This window comes from Pongo abelii, chromosome X (genome assembly GCF_028885655.2).
Source record: "Pongo abelii isolate AG06213 chromosome X, NHGRI_mPonAbe1-v2.0_pri, whole genome shotgun sequence".
NCBI classification, from domain to species: domain Eukaryota; kingdom Metazoa; phylum Chordata; class Mammalia; order Primates; family Hominidae; genus Pongo; species Pongo abelii.
This window is the reverse complement of record NC_072008.2, coordinates 82,496,670-82,516,335: the sequence shown is the minus strand read 5'-3', so window position 1 is coordinate 82,516,335 and position 19,666 is coordinate 82,496,670. Positions and strand designations below refer to the sequence as shown.

General features: G+C 38.5%; 1 protein-coding gene across 12 annotated transcripts in view; it reads left to right on the top strand.

The window, feature by feature from the left end:
• ATRX (ATRX chromatin remodeler) overlaps nucleotides 1–19,666 on the top strand; it is a 282,829-nt gene that overhangs the window by 225,133 nt on the left and 38,030 nt on the right. For all 12 annotated transcript variants that reach the window (XM_063721248.1, XM_024240521.3, XM_024240517.3 and 9 more), the window contains 2 exons: nucleotides 3,769–3,946; nucleotides 4,983–5,177. In XM_063721248.1, coding sequence (XP_063577318.1) covers nucleotides 3,769–3,946; nucleotides 4,983–5,177 — 373 coding nt within the window. The remainder of the gene's footprint in view (nucleotides 1–3,768; nucleotides 3,947–4,982; nucleotides 5,178–19,666) is intronic.

Genomic DNA, 19,666 nt, shown 5'->3' with positions numbered 1-19,666 from the left:
GGAATTCGAGGTTGCAGTGAGCTATGATTGTGCCACTGCACTCCAACCTGGGAGACAGAGTGAGATCTTGTCTCTGAAAAAGAAAGAAAATGTAATTTAAAACCACATGAGTTGTCACTTCACACCTGTCAGCATGGCTAAAATAAAAAATAGTGACAACATTAAATGCGTGTGAGGATATAGAGAAACTAGATCTATCCTACATTACTAGTGGGAATATAAAATAACAACCATTCTGGGAAACAATTTGGCAGTTTAAAAAAACAAAACTAAACAACTAAACATACTTGTCATATAACCTTGCAGTTACACTCTCCGAAATGTATCCCATGGAAATGAAAACATTTTCACATAAAAACTTAAACACAAATGTTCACAGCAGCTTTTATTTAGAATGGTCCTCAACTAGAAACAACCAAATGTTATTTAACATGTGAATGGATAAACAAATTGTGGTATATCTATATAATGGAATGCTGCTCAGCTTACTGATCCAAGCAACAACTTATATGGATCTCATGCTGACTGGAAAATGCCATTCTTGCTTTGACAGAAGTATAATGATAGAGAACAGATATGTAGTTGTCAGGGTTTAGGGTTAGGGGAAGGGCATGAATACGAAGGGATAACACAAGGAAGGTGTTTTTTTGTGATGATAGAACAATTCTGTATCCTGCTTTGGTAATGGTTACATGATTCTACATGCATGATAAAAATTTTGTAGAACTATACATCAAACAAAAAACTGATGAAACCCAAATGAGCTCTGTACTTGAGTTCGCACCAACATCAATTTCCTGGTTTTGACAATGTATTGTTGTTATATAAGTTGTAGGTTACCATTGGAAGCTGAGAGTGGAGGATATATGGGAGCTCAACTGCTGTAATTTTTGTGAACCTTAAACTGTTTTTGAAAGGTTATAATAAAAACAAAAAGATAGTACCATGAGTACCAAGGACCTGAACAACTGGAAGCCTCATATAATGCTGGTGGGAATATGAATTGGAATAACTACTTTACAGAACAATTTGTTCAGTTTAACAGTGCGTGTAAATACCCTATGACTCGGCAATTCCACTCTTAGATACGTACCTGACAGAAATGCTTTTATCAAAAGACATGTATAAGATGGTTTATAGGAGCATTATCCAAATAATGCTTTATATTTTAATTATGTTTGTTTTGAGCATATACTTTAATACTAATACTTAGTATTAAGAATATCTAAAAAATGTATTGGGTAGTTTATTTCAATATGGACTTGCGTATTGAAGTTCTTTAAGGTTTCATGTGTGTTGTGTGTGTGTGTGTGTATGTATGTATGTGTGTTTTTTAACCTACATAGTTTATACCATTCTATATGCTTGATTCTTTTGTATAGCTCTATGCCATCTTTTGCTTATGTGGGATAGATATTAATAACTGGAATAATTTTGGACCAGCATTTACCCATATACCTTCAAGTATGTCCTCTAATTAAAGACGCTACAGTTTATTCTCTGTAATGAATATGTGTTATAGAGGTATAAAGATGAAACTTGTCATCATAATCCCACTGACCACAGAGAACCACTATTAACATTGTGTTTATATGTTTTGTTTTTAATGCATTTGCAGTTGTATTTAGTAAGGCTCTATATTCTGCTTTTCTTCCACATAACATAGTATTTTGGATTTTTAATGGTAACATAGCCAGAGTGTAATTTACTTCTCTATGTTATACATATTGTTTAATTTTCAACCTTATGCTACTGTAAAATAACACTGTGATAAATACATTTTCTTCAAAATTGGTCAACTTTTGTGATAATTTCTATAGTCTATATTCATAGATGTATGGTAGCTCCAAATTGACATAAAACATGAATTTAGTATCTCTATTTATTTTATACCAGGATTTTTCTTTAGTATATAATATGATTGGTAAACTAAATTGTAAACTTTTTCCCATCATTTAAATTTAGAGTTTCTTTGCATTCTAGTGTATAATGAATGCTATAAATGTAATTAGTATGGCATTTTAGTCATTAATTTTCTTTCATAAAAGAAAAGAAAGACATTTTGTGTTGATTATTGAGAGCTTATTATATTCCAGGGATTTTTGTCACTCTGTAAGTTACCAGCAATAAGGAAATTATTAAATAAATTATTGTACAATCATCCAATGAAATACTATGCAGCTACCAAGCATGATGTTTACCAAGAAATTTGGGGAAATGTTCATAATACATATTGTATATACAGATATTATCCTGACTGCAAAATTTAAAAAGCATATATTTAAAAAAAAAGGAATCTATAGGAAATATATCATGATTTGAATGGAGGTTGTTTCTGGGGAGTGGAACTGAGTAATTCTTTTCCTTAGAGTTGTTTTTATTTTCAAAAAGTGTTTATCCAATCTTTTTCAAATTAAATTTTCATTAATATCAAAGTAATATATTTACATATTTTTAAAAAACAGATAGTTTTACAAGGCTTCAAATAAAAACCAGTCCCGTGACCAAACCTCTTTCTACCTGTGATTTCTACTTTCTGGAGGTAACCAATTTCAACTCTTGGCAATTCTTACTTACTTACATACATCCTTTCTAAAGTGTAAGGTAGTAATTTACCACAAGCACATGCACACTTTTCCTCATTCGTTTTCCCAGTATAATTTTTCATAATATTTGCCTAAATTAATTTGCAGTATTTTCTTTATTGTGGCTATGTAAATATTTGTAAGCCACTTGAATACTGTGATTGTTTTTCCTTTTTCGTGTACTTGTTTATTATATTTTGCTGAAGTATTGATTTGTTTTTACCATTTGCTTAATTTTCTATATACCTATCACCAATTCATTTCTAAATTATCCTGTAGAAATATTGTAAATCCTGGCCAGGCATGGTAGCACACGTCTGTAATCTCAGCACTTTGGGAGGCCGAGGTGGGCAGATTACCTTAGGTCAGGAGTTCAAGACCAGCCTGGCCAACATGGCGAAACCCTATCTCTACTAAAAATACAAAAATTAACCAGGCATGGTGTTGTTCCTGTAATCCCAGCTGCTCAGGAGGCTGAGGCAGGAGAATCGCTTGAACCTGGGAGGCAGAGGTTGCAGTGAGTCGAGATTGCACCATTGCACTCTCGCCTGGGTGACAGAGCGAGTCTCAGTCTCAAAAAAAAAAAGAAACATTATAAATGCTTATGTTCCAACAAATCAGGTAATCTATCAGTTTCTTTTTTTTTTCTTTAGACACCCTTCCTGGAGCCCTGTGTCTGTCTTCTTGCTCCTGTTTTATCTGCCTCAGTACCTCGCATCTGTCTAACGCCTCTCCTTACATTCATTATGCTGTATTATAAATGTTGAGTCACCCCTACATATTCACCTACTTTTGCATTTTCCTTCATTTTGATGTACTTAGTGCCCCTAGCTGTACCCAATACAATATAGACTTTCAAGTTATATATAAATTCTCTAAATTTATTCAGAAATCTGTAAATAAAACCTTGACTACATTGTAAATATTTGATTTTTCATTTCATCTTTATTCTTAAATCAGACGATTTTATTTTCCAACAATAGGATTCTTCCTGGGCATATGTATTATCATCCTGACTCCTTAGATAATATATTATTTTCTTCAGTAAGTAAGAAATGAATTCTCTGAACTTTTGATAGTTAAAAAAAAAAAAAACTGCCTAAGTATCAAAAAGTCATATTGTAATTAAAATATTTGTAAAGTACTAATTACTGAAGCATTTATTCTATATTTTCATTTTCAGAGGGCGATTATTTATCATTTCTACTAAAGCAGGATCTCTAGGAATTAATCTGGTAGCTGCTAATCGAGTAATTATATTCGATGCTTCTTGGAATCCATCTTACGACATCCAGAGTATATTCAGAGTTTATCGCTTTGGACAAACTAAGCCTGTTTATGTATATAGGTTCTTAGCTCAGGTAGGTTTATAATTCTCTTTTTCATATTGAAAGTTCATGTGAAACTGATAATATTTTAGAGATATGGAACATATGTGTATTACAGAGAGGGAAACAAAGTTGGAAATACCATTTCTGTACATAAAGCAGCAGAAGTCAGTTTTGGCTTTTCTTGATTTTCTGTTTTGTAGTGTATCGATTTCTGTAATGTCATCTTTCTCAGGTTGAGATTGTTTTGCATGAGTAAACAGATTTAGCAGATGCTACCCACAGCAGATGCAACCCCTCTCAACCTGCCTCCAAATCTGGGCTTCTCAACCAGAGACTGGGTTTTTTTTGGTAGATCCTTGCTTATTTGATCTTCTTTAGTACTTAAGTTGATTGACAACTTTATGTAAACTCTTTCCTGTTATTTGTTTATTTATTTATTCAATTTTCTTTAATTTTTTTCTTTCCTGTTAAGTTTAAAACTTCTGTACATTCTCATTTATAATGTAATTTTTATTATATTTAATATACATTTAATATAATGTATACGTTTAATTAATGTAGTTTATATGTAATGGATATGGTATTTTATATTTGTTTTCTGTCTTGAAATTACAGAAAATAAAACGATATAAAGGCATTTTATGGTGTTTGGTGATAGCTTATTATATTACATTGAAAAGGAATCAAACTGCTCTCTTGCATTCTAACTTCAATATTTACCTAAATGTTTTTTGTGTCTGTCCCTTTATTTCTGTTTAATCTGATATCTGCCTGCTGTCCTCCTTCTACAGAGTACAGAAATAAATAAAGCAATACATGAATGCATTTTGGTCAGTTAATATAGAATAATTATCAGTAATGTAATTTTATTTGTTACAGTAAACTATGCTAAACAGATGAAATCTTTCATGAATTAAGCAAAATTGCTGATGAGTTTTTATTTATGGCTATATACTACCATGAAGTTTTACCATTTCATATTAACCAGTAACCGTATTTATCCTTGATTAAGTTTCATGCTTACAAAATTTTATTTTTTTGTATATTCTTCCTTCTTTTTACAAAGGGAACCATGGAAGATAAGATTTATGATCGGCAAGTAACTAAGCAGTCACTGTCTTTTCGAGTTGTTGATCAGCAGCAGGTGGAGCGTCATTTTACTATGAATGAGCTTACTGAACTTTATACTTTTGAGCCAGACTTATTAGATGACCCTAATTCAGAAAAGAAGAAGAAGAGGGATACTCCCATGCTGCCAAAGGTAAAGATATTTAGATTATTGGCTTAACAAACCAACGTGGACTAAGGAAATTTTACTACTGATATCAAAGTTAGTCATCTGATTAAGGCTATATTTCAGAATTTTTCAAGGATAATAAAATGATATTTAATGAATTTTGTCTAGAAAGTTATAAATGATAGGGTGCTCGATCAGTTCTCCATATAGCACCACAAAAAGATAGTATATTCTGAAACACGTATTTTATGCCATATATAATATATCTAATTAGCATATTTTCTAATATACTTTTCAACTTTTATAAGAAGTAGCAGACAAATTTTCCAATTAGAAAAGGGGAAATTACTTCAAATTTATTCATATGGTGAATTTCGGGTTGCAGGAAACCAGTTAATTTTATAAATGTGTATTATTTGCTGACTTTGAGAGGTATACTGTGAGAGAATACTAAGAAAAACAAGACATTGTTCAGATTATCTCCCTCAATCCAGCAGCAACTGAAAAGCAGATAGTCCTGTTTTCATTTTCAAGATGAGGAAATTGAGGTTCAGAGAGGTTAGGTAACTTACCCAAGTTTACACACCATATTGTAAAGCTGGCCTTCAAATCATATCTGACCAACTCAAAAGCATTACTCTTAATCATTATAATTTTTTGTCCTCCAAATGGAGATTAGAAAGCAGAGGACCTGGGATTTCCAGAATTGAATGACATTTAGGATGTTTTAGTTTAAATAAATCTGGACTTTAAAATATAGAATGCTTTCACAGTCAGTAATATTGTGTAATATAACTGTTAAGATGGTATAATATAGTCAGTTTAGCTTATGTCTTGTGAAGGTTAAATATTTCTCAAATTTATGGAAAACTTTAAGGTTTACAAAGGCCTGTCTCATATACATTATCTCAGGAAGCTGAGACTTAGAGTTTGTGATTACACAAGGGTACATGACCAGTAAGTGTTACAGCTAGAATTTGAACCCAGTAGTTTTCTTTCTCTCTTCTCCCCTCCCCATCTCTCCCCCACCCCCGCCTCCCTCTTCCCCTCTCTCCCTCTCCCTCTCCCCCTCTCTCCTTCTCCCTCTCCCCCTCTCTCCCTCTCCCTCTCTTTTCAAAAAGAAGTGAGACCTCTTTTTGAGACAGTCTCACTGTGTCGCCCAGGCTGGAGTGCAGTGGCGCAATCTCAGCTCACTGCAACCTCCACCTCCTGGGTTCAAGTGATTCTCCTGCCTCAGCCTCCCAAGTAGCTAGGACTATAGGCGCCTGCCACCACGCCCAGCAATTTTTTTTTCTATTTTTAGTAGACATGGGGTTTTACTATGTTGGCCAGGTTGATCTTGAACTCCTGACCTCGTGATCCACCCACCTCGGCCTCCCAAAGTGCTGGGATTACAGGTGTGAGCCACCGCGCTTGGTCCTTTTTCTTTTTTTTTCTTTTTTACTTTAAGTTCTGTTATACATGTGCTGAACATGCAGTTTGTTACATAGGTATACATGTGCCATGGTGATTTGCTGCACCTATCAACCTGTCATCTAGGTTTTAAGCCCTGCATACATTAGGTATTTGTCCTAATGTTCTCCCTCCCCTTTCCCACCACCCCCTGACAGGCCCCAGTGTGTGATGTGACCCTCCCCATGTCCATGTGTTCTCATTGTTCAACTCCCACTTATGAGTGAGAACATGCGGTGTTTGGTTTTCTGTTCTTGTGTTAGTTTGCTGAGGATGATGGTTTCCAGCTTCGTCCATGTCCCTGCAAAGGACTTGAACTCATTCTTTTTATGGCTGCATAGTATTCCTTGGTGTGTATATGCCACATTTTCTTTATCCAGTCTGTCATTGATGGGCATTTGGGTTGGTTCCAGGTCTTTGCTGTTGTAAATAGTGCTGTGATAAACATACGTGTGCATGTGTCCTTATAGTAGAATGATTTATAATCCTTTGGGTATATACCCAGTAATGAGATTGCTGAGTTAAATGGTATTTCTGGTTCTAGCTCCTTGAAGAATCGCCACACTGTCTTCCACAATGGTTGAACTAATTTACACTCCCACCAACAGTGTAAAACCGTTCCTATTTCTCCACATCCTCACCAGCATCTGTTGTTTCCTGACTTTTTTAATGATCATTATTCTAACTGGTGTGAGATGGCATCTCATTGTGAACCCAGTCGTTTTCAAACTGTGTTACAAGGAACCCCAGGAGATGCTTTAGGGACTGTTACCATGTAGCTAAGCAAGTACAGAAGGGCCAGGCAATGAACACTCTGATGCCGACATCCATTTCAGTCAGAGCCCCTCTTTTATCTTTTTAATGTATTGGACTTCAACATAAGATTTAATTCAAAGAGAGGACGTGCCTGCTTTTTTAAAAAAAGTTTTTAAAACACAGTGCCATGTTGCCTTTCTATCACAGTAACTAAAAACTGTGAGAGATCTATAAAGGAAGTACAATCAGATACCTGAAGGAGCTGATAATCCGGTTGGGGAGAAAAAAGTAACATTCTTTTTTTTTTTTTTTTAATTAAGTATTTATTGATCATTCTTGGGTGTTTCTCGGAGAGGGGGATATGGGAGGGTCATAGGATAATAGTGGAGAGAAGGTCAGGAGATAAACACATGAACAAAGGTCTCTGGTTTTCCTAGGCAGAGGTTCCTGCGGCCTTCTGCAGTGTTTGTGCCCCTGGGTACTTGAGATTAGGGAGTGGTGATGACTCTTAAAGAGCATGCTGCCTTCAAGCATCTGTTTAACAAAGCACATCTTGCACCGCCCTTAATCCATTTAACCCTGAGTTGACACAGCACATGTTTCAGAGAGCACGGGGCTGGGGGAAAGGCCATAGAGCAACAGCATCCCAAGGCAGAAGAATTTCTCCTAGTCAGAACAAAATGGAGTCTCCTATGCCCACCTCTTTCTACACAGACACAGCAACAATCAGATCTCTCCTTCCTTTCCCCACACTTCCCCCACTTCTTTTCAACAAAACCGCCATCGTCCTCATGGCCCGCTCCCGATGGTCGCTGTCTCTTCGGAGCTGTTGTGTACACCTCCCAGACAGGGCGGCCGGGCAGAGGCGCTCCTCACCTCCCAGACAGGGCGGCCGGGCAGAGGCGCTCCTCACTTCCCAGACGGGGCGGCCGGGCAGAGGCGCTCCTCACATCCCAGACGGGGCGGCCGGGCAGAGGCGCTCCTCACTTCCTCCCAGACGGGGTGGCGGCCAGGCAGAGGCACTCCTCACTCCCCAGACGGGGTGGCCGGGCAGAGGCGCTCCTCACTTCCCAGACGGGGTGGCGGCCAGGCAGAGGTCCTCCTCACTTCCCAGACGGGGCGGCCGGGCAGAGGCGCTCCTCACCTCCCAGACGGGGCGGCCGGGCAGAGACGTTCCTCACCTCCCAGATGGGGCGGCCGGGTAGAGGTGCTCCTCACCTCCTCCGAGATGGGGCGGCCGGGCAGAGGTGCTCCTCACTTCCTCCCAGACGGGGTGGCGGCCAGGCAGAGGCGCTCCTTACCTCCCAGACGATGGGCGGCCAGGCAGAGGCGCTCCTCACTTCCTAGACGTTGGGCGGCCGGGCAGAGGCGCTCCTCATCTCCCAGACGGGGCGGCCAGGCAGAGGCGCTCCTCACTTCCCAGACGGGGCAGCCAGGCAGAGGCACTCCTCACTGTCCAGGCGGGGCGGCCGGGTAGAGGCACTCCTCACTTCCCAGACAGGGCGGCTGGGCAGAGACGCTCCTCACTTCCTCCCAGATGGGGTGGCAGCCGGGCAGAGGCGCTCCTCACCTTCCAGATGGGGCGGCCGGGCAGAGGTGCTCCTCACCTCCCAGACGGGGCGACCGGGCAGAGGCGCTCCTCACTTCCCAGATGGGGTGACCGGGCAGAGGCGCTCCTCACTTCCTATATGGGATGGCGGCCGGGCAGAGGCGCTCCTCACTTCCCAGTCGGGGCAGCCGGGCAGAGGGGCTCCTCACATCCCAGACGGGGCGGCCGGGCAGAGGGGCTCCTCACTTCCTAGACGGGGTGGCGGCGGGGCGGAGGCTGTAATCTTAGCACTTTAGGAGGCCAAGGCAGGCGGCTGGGAGGTGGAGGTTGTCGCGAGCCGAGATCACGCCACTGCACTCCAGCCTGAGCAACATTGAGCATTGAGTGAGCGAGACTCCCTCTGCAATCCCAGCACCTCGGGAGGCCGAGGTGGGCAGATCACTCGAGGCCAGGAGCTGGAGACCAGCCCGGTCAACACGGCGAAACCCCGTCTCCACCAAAAATACAAAAACCAGTCAGGCGTGGCGGTGCGCGCCTGCAATCCCAGGCACTCGGCAGGCCGAGGCAGGAGAATCACAGGAGCCGGAGGCAGGGAGGTTGCAGCGAACCGAGATCACGGCAGTACAGTCCAGCTTTGGCAACAGAGGGAGACTGAAAAAAGGAGAGGGAGACCAAAGAAAGGGGAGAGGGGGAGGGGGAGGAAAAGTAACATTCTTAAAAGGGAAAGAATGAAGTGCTGATGTGACTGGTTCTGAGTATCTTTGCTTATAATAGGGGAAGGATGGAGCATTCAGATACAATTTTCATGGGAGAAAAATCAGACTTGGTTGGCCTATAAAAGATGGTTAGTATTTAATTGGATAAAGGGAAGAATCAAGTGTGAATGAGAGATTGAACAGTTTGGGCAAAGGGACAGAGGTAAGAATTTATGTACCAGGCTTAAGGGATGATGAAATTGGCCTGGCATTGATGAAGAGTGGAGGTTAGATAAGTAGGAAAGCCATGAAAGGCAAATGGAGGCATTGTGCTTTAAAATAATGTTTACTATAAGATCTTGAATGGGGCTGTTGTATGATGAATCTGGGCTTTTAGAAAATTAGCCTGGAGTGATTATTGTGGGCTCGATCAGACATTTCGTGAAAATAAATGGTAGAACTCAACTGATAATAGACTAGCTTTTAAAGGGATAGGCAGTGAAAATGGTTTTTTTTTTCTTTGAGACAGAGTCTCACTCTGTTGCCCAGGCTGGAGTGCAGCGGCGTGATCTCAGCTCACTGCAGCCTCTGCCTCCTGGGTTCAAATGATTCTTGTGCCTCAGCCTCCCGAGTAGCTGAGATTATAGACATGTGCCACCACACCCAGCTAATTTTTATGTTTTTAGTAGAGATGGGGTTTCATCATGTTGGCCAGGCTGGTCTCAAACTCCCGACCTCAGATGATTCACCTGCCTCGGCCTCCCAAAATGCTGGGATTGCAGGTGTGAGCTACCTTGCCCAGCCGAAAAATTTTATCTTAAATAATGAAGCTTAGTTATTCATTCATTGATTTAAACTTTTTGGGGTGCCTATGATATGCCAATTGTACTGGTCTCTAAGGATACACTCTTTATAAGTCTAGGATTCTGTTCCCAAGAAGCTATAGTCTTAAAAGCTTACCTTAAGCAAGTAGTATAGTAAGAGTTACAGATCCTATAATAGAAATCTGTGCAGGTGCCAAGGAAGGAATATTCATTTCTTTCTTGGAAAGTTTGGGATGGATATTGATATGCTTGAACAGATGTTGAAAGTAGAACTGGGTAACTGTTGGCATTGCTAAGATGGCAGAAGATCAAAAGGCCCTTCAAGACGAGGAATAGAAAAAAAGAAGCACATGAATAACATGGCATGATAAGTTTGAAGAGCCTCAGTAGTTAAAAATAAATAAGAGTATAAGGAGATAGTGGTAGAGTAAGGGTGAGTGTGGGAAGAGGTAAAAGTAAAGACTGGAAAGGTAGGTGGGAATCAAATCATAGAAATTAGTTTGTACGTTGTGTTATAGGTTGTGGTATCTATTTAACAATTTTAAGCAAGAGACTACCATCACAATTTCATTTTAGAAAAAAGTCATTTTATGTATCAGTGTGGAGGATGGATCAGAGAAAAGAAAATGAATATTAAGATACTTGTTAGGATGCTACTAAAATGATTCAGGTGGGAGAGGTAATACAGGTCTGAAATGAGATGTTAGCAATGGAGACAGAGAAGTACTGGGCATAATGTAGATACTCAGTAATTATTAATGTTCCCTTGATTTATAATTAGAATTTCATGTAACATTGCCACTAGTTTAATAGAATTTGAAAACTGGTCATCTGAAATGGGTACGTTTTGATATTCATGGCGAGGGATTTCTTGGTACGTTTGGATATTCATGGTGAGGGATTTTTTGGTATTTGAAGCTGCTTTTATTCAAGGTATTTTGAAGTTGGTTCCTGTTATTATAGTACAATTGCAAACACCTTCCTTCTTGTCCATGGTTTTTAAGATGAAAGACTGCAAAAAATGATACATTTTCATCCTTTCAATTGCTGCTAAGTAATAATTAAATTCCATGCTTTTATGAGGTTTTTTTGTCTTTTGGTAGTCCCCAAAGCACTTCTTTTTAACTTACTTGATATGTGATTACTATATCTCTTTCTGCTTCATCACTTTCTCTTTAGGTCATTATTACTTAATTCCTGTTCCTCCATTTCTCTTCTTGTTCAGTTTTTACTTCTCTACTTCTAATTTGATTTAATACCTCAGACTTAATTAGCGACCTGACTATTTTTTCTTTTCTTTGTACCTCTTCAAAGGCAAGAACTGCATTCTGTGCTTCCTTCACTATCCTTAGTGAATAATGCAATGCTTGGCACTTTTTTTTATTATTATTATACTTTAAGTTCTAGGGTACATGTGCACAATGTGCAGGTTTGTTACATATGTATACGTGTGCCATGTTGGTGTGCTGCATCCATTAACTCATCGTTTAGATTAGGTATATCTCCTAATGCTATCCCTCCCCCATCCCCCCACCCCACGACAGGCCCTGGTATGTGATGTTCCCCTTCCTGTGTCCAAGTGTTCTCATTGTTCAGTTCCCACCTATGAGTGAGAACATGTGGTGTTTGGTTTTCTATCCTTGCGATAGTTTGCTGAGAATGATGGTTTCCAGCTTCATCCATGTCCCTACAAAGGACATGAACTCATCCTTTTTTATGGCTGCATAGTATTCCATGGTGTATATGTGCCACATTTTGTTAATCCAGTCTATCATTGGTGGGCATTTGGGTTGGTTCCAAGTCTTTGCTATTGTGAATAGTAAACATACATTTGCGTGTGTTTTTCTAGCAGCATGATTTATAATCCTTTGGGTATATACCCAGTAATGGGATGGCTGGGTCAAATGGTATTTCTAGTTCTAGATCCTTGAGGAATCGCCACACTGTCTTCCACAATGGTTGAACTTGTTTACACTCCCACCAACAGTGTAAAAGAGTTCCTATTTCTCCACATCCTCTCCAGCACCTGTTGTTTCCTGACTTTTTAATGATCATTATTCTAACTGGTGTGAGATGGTATCTCATTGTGGTTTTGATTTGCATTTCTCTGATGACCAGTGATGATGAGCATTTTTTCATGTGTCTGTTGGCTACATAAATGTCTTCTTTTGAGAAGTGTCTGTTCATATCCTTCACTCACTTGTTGATGGGGTTGTTTGTTTTTTTTCTTATAAATTTGTTTGAGTTCTTTGTAGATTCTGGATATTAGCCCTTTGTCAGATGAGTAGATTGCAAAAATTTTCTCCTATTCTATAGGTTGCCTGTTCACTCTGATGGTAGTTTCTTTTGCTGTGCAGAAGCTCTTGAGTTTAATTAGATCCCATTTGTCAATTTTGGCTTTTGTTGCCATTGCTTTTGGTGTTTTAGACATGAAGTCCTTGCCCATGCTTATGTCCTGAGTGGTATTGCCTAGGTTTTCTTCTAGGGATTTTATGGTTTTAGGTCTACCATTTAAGTCTTTAATCCATCTTGAATTAATTTTTGTATAAGATGTAAGGAAGGGATCCAGTTTCAGCTTTCTACATATGGCTAGCCAGTTTTTCCAGTGCACCATTTATTAAATAGGGAACCGTTTCCCCATTTCTTGTTTTTGTCAGGTTTGTCAAAGATCAGATGGTTGTAGATGTGTGGTATTGTTTCCGAGGGCTTTGTTCTGTTCCATTGATCTATATCTCTGTTTTGGTACCAGTACCATGCTGTTTTGGTTACTGTAACCTTGTAGTATAGTTTGAAGTCAGATAGTGTGATGACTCCAGCTTTGTTCTTTTGGCTTAGGACTGACTTGGCAATTTGGGGTCTTTTTTGGTTCCATATGAACTTTAAAGTAGTTTTTTCCAGTTCTGTGAAGAAAGTCATTGGTAGCTTGATGGGGATGGCATTGAATCTATAAATTACCTTGGGCAGTATGGCCATTTTCATGATATTGATTCTTCCTATCCATGAGCATGGAATGTTCTTCCATTTGTTTGTGTCCTCTTTTATTTCATTGAGCAGTGGCTTGTAGTTCTCCTTGAAGAAGTCCTTCACATCCCTTGTAAGTTGGATTCCTAGGTATTTTATTCTCTTTGAAGCAACTGTGAATGGGAGTTCACTCATGATTTGGCTCTCTGTTTGTCTCTTATTGATGTATAGGAATGCTTGTGATTTTTGCACATTGATTTTTTATCCTGAGACTTTGCTGAAGTTGCTTATCAGCTTAAGGAGATTTTGGGCTGAGACCATGGTGTTTTCTAGATATACAGTCATGTCATCTGCAAACAGGGACAATTTGACTTCCTCTTTTCCTAATTGAATACCCTTTATTTCCTTCTCCTGCCTGATTGCCCTGGCTAGAACTTCCAACACTGTGTTGAATAGGAGTGGTGAGAGAGGGCATCCCTGTCTTGTGCCAGTTTTCAAAGGGAATGCTTCCAGTTTTTGCCCATTCAGTATGATATTGGCTGTGGGTTTGTCATATATAGCTCTTATCATTTTGAGATACGTCCCATCAATACCGAATTTATTGAGAGTTTTTAGCATGAAGGGTTGTTGAATTTTGTCAAAGGCCTTTTCTGCATCTATTGAGATAATCATGTGGTTTTTGTCATTGGTTCTGTTTATATGCTGGATTACATTTATTGATTTGCATATGTTGAACCAGCCTTGCATCCCAGGGGTGAAGCCCACTTGATCATGGTGGATAATTGCTTGGCACTTTTATCTAGACTTTTTTGAAATTCTAGTTGCCTTTATAGTGTTCCTTAGTGATTCATATATCATTGAAAAGCAGTGTTGGAATTAGACTTACTTTTCAAGCAGTAAAATTGAGATGAAGATTGGTTAGTCTGTCACAGTGGGTTTGTGGAAGGAAGAGAATTGGAGCTTTAATTTATATCTTCAGTTGGATGCTTAATTTGCTATATTAGTCAGCTTCATTCACCACTCTACTCATTACTTTATTATTTTTATTTTATTTTATTTCATTTCATTTCATTTTTGAGACAAGAGCTCGTTCTATTGCCTAGGCTGGTCCTGAATTCCTGGCATCATGTGATCCTCCTGCCTTGGCCTCCCAAAGTGTTAGGATTACAGGCATGAGCCACTATGCCTGTCCACTTTATTATTTTAAATCCCCTCATTGGATTCTTACTGTTGCTGCTTTTCCCTTTTGGAAATATAATAGCCTTGACGTCCTGTGAACCTATTTTTTAATAAGTTGATTTAAGGGCCTCCTGAATCATCTCTACCAAGTATCTGTGCATCTTTTTAGTTGTTGAGGATAATGTTTCTCAGCCATTTTGAAACTGTAGCATGATCTAGACTTATAAGTAGTTTAACACAAGTTTCTAGCAATATCGATTTGTTATCTTAATTGCTTGTGTTTAAAATGTTAAATTAACAGCTAACCTCTGTTAATGTTTATGTAAATGTTAAATTGATAGCTAACCTGTTAACATTTATGTAAATTATGTTAGAGAAAGTACCTTTTCTGGTAATAAACTTATTAATTATACAGATATCAGAGATGAAAATTTTGGTCAAGGTCATGTTTTATTTTATTTTGAGACAGTCTCACTCTGTCGCCCAGGCTGGAGTGCAGTGCTGCAATCTCAGCTCACTGCAACCTCCGCCTCTGGGGTTCAAGCGATTCTCGTGCCTCAGCCACCTGAGTAGCTGGGATTACAGGCATGCACCACCACGCCTGGCTAATTTTTGTATTTTTCATAGAGATGGGCTTTCTCCATGTTGGCCAGGCTGGTCTCGAACTCCTGGCCTCGAGTGATCGACCCACCTCGGCCTCCCAAAGTGCTGGGATTACAGGCATGAGTCACCACCTGCAGCCTAGGTTATATTTTATAATATGCTTAAGTGGGTGTTTTATTCCTCTTAAGTACAGTATACACAGCCTACTCTGTACCTTTTATTAAGAAAACAAAAGCCAGTAAAACTAGCATAGAAATTTTTTTATACTTCCCTTTTCCAGCACTGGACTACGTATGTCTTTTTAAATGTGAACTAGTTGATGATTACAGGGAGAACAAAATGGGGATTTAAATTAAAGTATCTTAAGTGAGGCTTTAGGTTTGTTTTCTCTATGCTGAATTTGTGTGCAGTGTTCTCCCCTTTCTTTAGTCCTGTATTCAAACTTTAATACTTCAAAGCATAATTTACTCAACAGAGATGTTATTGTACAGTTTTATTAGCCAGCAGATGGTAATATAAGGTTTCACCGTAGTCATTCTTAATACCAGTGTGAAATACATTCCATTAAAATAATTTGATGTAAAGTATGAAATAGCTAATCCACTTATTTCAGGAACTTTCTGTTAACCTGCATACATTTACTTTTGAGAATAAAGGTTCAAAATAACACATTTAATTGTAGAGCAAGTGTTAGTAACCTATGGGGTATGAACCACATGGTGGTATGTGAACCTAATATTTGTTGTCATATACTTCTAGGAAGCCATGCTCATAATTGAAGCATATATGAGGTTTGATGTCATTGTCTCCTACTTCTTTGCCTTTTTTTAAATCACAGGTTTAGGATTTTTTTGTTTAATAAAACAAGTTTGAATATTCCTATCTTTGTATTTACTTGTATAAAATGATTGTTATTCATCTGAATATGAATAGACCACCAGAAAAAATAACAGGCATCAGAAAAATTGTTTGAATTCTACCATTTCTTTGCAGATTATAAAAGCATCCTATTCGTTTTTTGTTGGGGTGGTTGATGCCAAGTAAAAAGAGCAGCTTGTTTAAGCCCTGTCCTAAATAACTTGCCAACCACCCTTTTCAGATGTAATCTTAGGCAAACCATGTAAGCTTTCTAAGCCTCATTTTTCTGAAGAAGACAAGAGTAGTGCCAGTACTTCTCTCACAAAGGGAATAATTCATGTAAACATACTACTACCTAGCGCATAGTAAGTGTTCAAATGTAAGCTGCTGTTTTTGTTTCCATAATTGTTATTAATATTACCATTATAGTAGGTTCATTTCTCTGAAATACTAATGGACTTACATTTTTGGAATTTCAGAGGAGTCGTGTGAGGTCCTGATCCTGAGTAGAAAATTAAGCTTGATATATGACAGATCAGTAGAAAACTGAAAACATTTAGGAGCCAAAGGAGATCATCTCAGCTAAGCTGCAGAAGACATAGGTATTTGAAGCTTGCATTCCCTCAGAGATCAATTGTAATCAGGAAGGAATATAATATTTATTAGATATTGATCTTCACTTTCAATAAAGTTAGCATGCAGTTGACAAAGAACATTGAAAGGGGTTTTTTTTCTTAAATAATATAGGCAACTTTAGAATAAAGTCTACCTTATAGCCAGCTGATGCTTCTGTAGTAATTTTCCAAAGTAAAGAGATGCTTCTATTTTCCCTCCACAAACTACACAATAAATACTTGTTAACAGACTGACCATACTTTATTTATAGTGCTGTTTTGTCTTATTTTTTATTGTACCACCTTATGACACATGAAAAACTATTAAAGAGCCATTTACCAAGTCTTTTAGGGAAAACATTTGGGTTACAGAGACCATGGAGTCAATGATACCCTGAGATGTCAGCCTCCCTAACTCTGGCAAGCTGTCTTATAAATAATTGTCAGTGGAAACATCAATGTAGATAAGGCAGCCTTGCTGGCAGTGTTGGGGTGGAGGGCAGAGTTGGGGATGGTATGCAAGATTCTATTGGGGAGAGTTTAGGATAGACTTTAAAAAGTGTCTCCTTATGGAGAGTTGGAAGTACTAGAAATATTTGCTGCTTAAGATCATAGAAATCCTGAAATTTAAAATACCAGGTTTGCGTTTAGTAAATGCTCATTTAATAAATGATTTAAATGGTAAGCCTTTTTACTTTATAGGCAAATTAAAATATCTATTCTCTCTAGAATATAAACTTCCTATTAGCCTAGGAGGGCAAGAACTATATTAATGCATCTTCATCACTCTATCCCCAATACCTGGCATAATACATAATATAGCACATAGCAAGTATTCAATAAAAATGTGCTATGTGAACAAATGAATTTTTGTGCTAAAATTGCAAGCTAAATGTTGTGAGGCAATAGTTGACATGCCTTTAAAATAGTGTTTTTCCTTGTGTGTACTTCTTGGAGAATCACCTGGTGGCTTGATTAAAAATGCAGATTCCTAGTCGGACACAGTGGCACACACCTCTAATCTCAGCACTTTGGGAGGCCGAGGTGGGAGGATTGCTTGAATCCAGGAGTTCAAGATCAGCGTGGTCAACATAGCAAGACTCTGTCTCTACAAAAAATTAGCCAGGCTTGGTGGCATGCACCTGTAGTCTCAGCTGTTTCGGAGACTGAGTTGGGAAGATCCCTTGAACCCAGGAGGTTGAGGCTGCAGTGAGCCAAGTTTGTACCACTACACTCCAGCCTGGGTGACAGAGTGAGACCCTGTCTCAAAAAAAAATGCAGATTCCTGGCTTCATCTAAGACCTACTGAATCAGAATTTCTGGAGGTAGGCCTTGGGAATCTATTTTTGACAAGGTCTACCACTCTTGTGTGTACAAGGTATGTAGTAGTATAATTTGCCTTTACAATAGTTATCAGCTAAACCTTTGAATTAAAAAAACAAACAGTATCTAAGCTTTATTGAGCAATGTTTATGCCAGGAACTGTGCTAAGGATTTTGCTAGCATTACCTTATTTAATCCTTACAAAGCAGGTACAATTCTATTTTCTGATGAAATTATGGCATGGAAAGTGGTGGCACCGGGGCTTGAACTCAGTGCTGTGACTCCAGACTCCACACTCTTTAACCATTACACTATACTATCCTGACATTAATATTCTATATGATTAAGCTTGTAGAGAAGTAAATTGAGGTTTGATATGACTTTACACTGCTTTAATCAATACTGTGGGTTTATGGAAAGGCATATTCAGTGTTATCAAGGTGTATAATATTGGGGAGGGTATGGATTTCATCTAGTTACTACACAATCTTATGGTGCCAGAGCTGATCCTAGTCCTCCTTGATTGTCTTTGGTGCTGAACTTACTGATCCTTAGCCCTAAGTCAGTGTAGCAGAGTGGTTAAGAACAGGGGTCCTGGGGCAAGACCAGGGTTTGAATCTTTATCTTAGTCAAAATATCTGACTTCTATGCCTCAGTTTTTTCATCTATACTTCTGAGAAATGTATGTCCATTAGTTCTTCAAAAATATCATCCTTTCCATTTTTATTTTTGTCTCTTTCTGAGACTGTTACTATCTGAATGCCTGCTCTTTTAGCCTCCATATCTTTTAGCTTTTCTTTTGCATTCCTATTTCTTTATTCTTTCTTACTATCTTCTGGAAGAGTATCTCAGTCTTATCTCCTAATTCACTAAGATATTCAACTGTACCCCGCTTGCTGTTTATACTGAGTTATTTTTCCGACTGTTATTTTTTATTCCTAATATTTCATTTAGACTCTTAAATTTGTTTGAATTCCATATTGGTAATATCTTCCTTTATTTCATCTGTTTCGGTAACTATGTTTTAGATAAAATATGATGCCAGTTGTTACCCCAGGGATGTCTGTGTGTGTGTACATGCACATATGCACACATTGTCTATAAGTTTCTGGAATTCATATTTCCTTTTCCCTTCTATAGTTTCTGCAGAGTTGGTTTTGAGGGCGGGAGCTAGCAGCCCTTGCTGGTTTGCCATGTGAGTAGTTTCGTCCATAATATGGGGATGATGATTGTATGTGCTTCATAGAGTTATCATGAAAAATTAAATGAAGTTCTTAGAACAGTGCTGGTATGCAGCCATGCATTCAGTTTAGCTTTAAGCAAATCTACAGATGGCTAAGTTTCCAGATCCCAGCTTTCGAATACTCTTTCGCAAAGCTAGATTATAGAGCTAACCAGAAGGGGGAAGGGTACTGACCCTCTCTTTTAGAGTTTGAGCTGTCCCAGGATTCTGCCATATATTCTAATGTTTTCTGTCTCTCTTGTTGCAAAGAAAATATGAAAAATTTGTTAATTAATTTTCAAAAATTTCCCATTGTGAACATATTCAAACCAGAAAAATATATTCATATACCCATCAGCTAGATTTACCAATTATTGTTTTGCCACATTTGCCTCATCTATTTTTCTGAAATCTTTTACATTACAAGTATATGGCATTTCACTTGTAAATACTTCAGTATATAATACATCTTTGAAA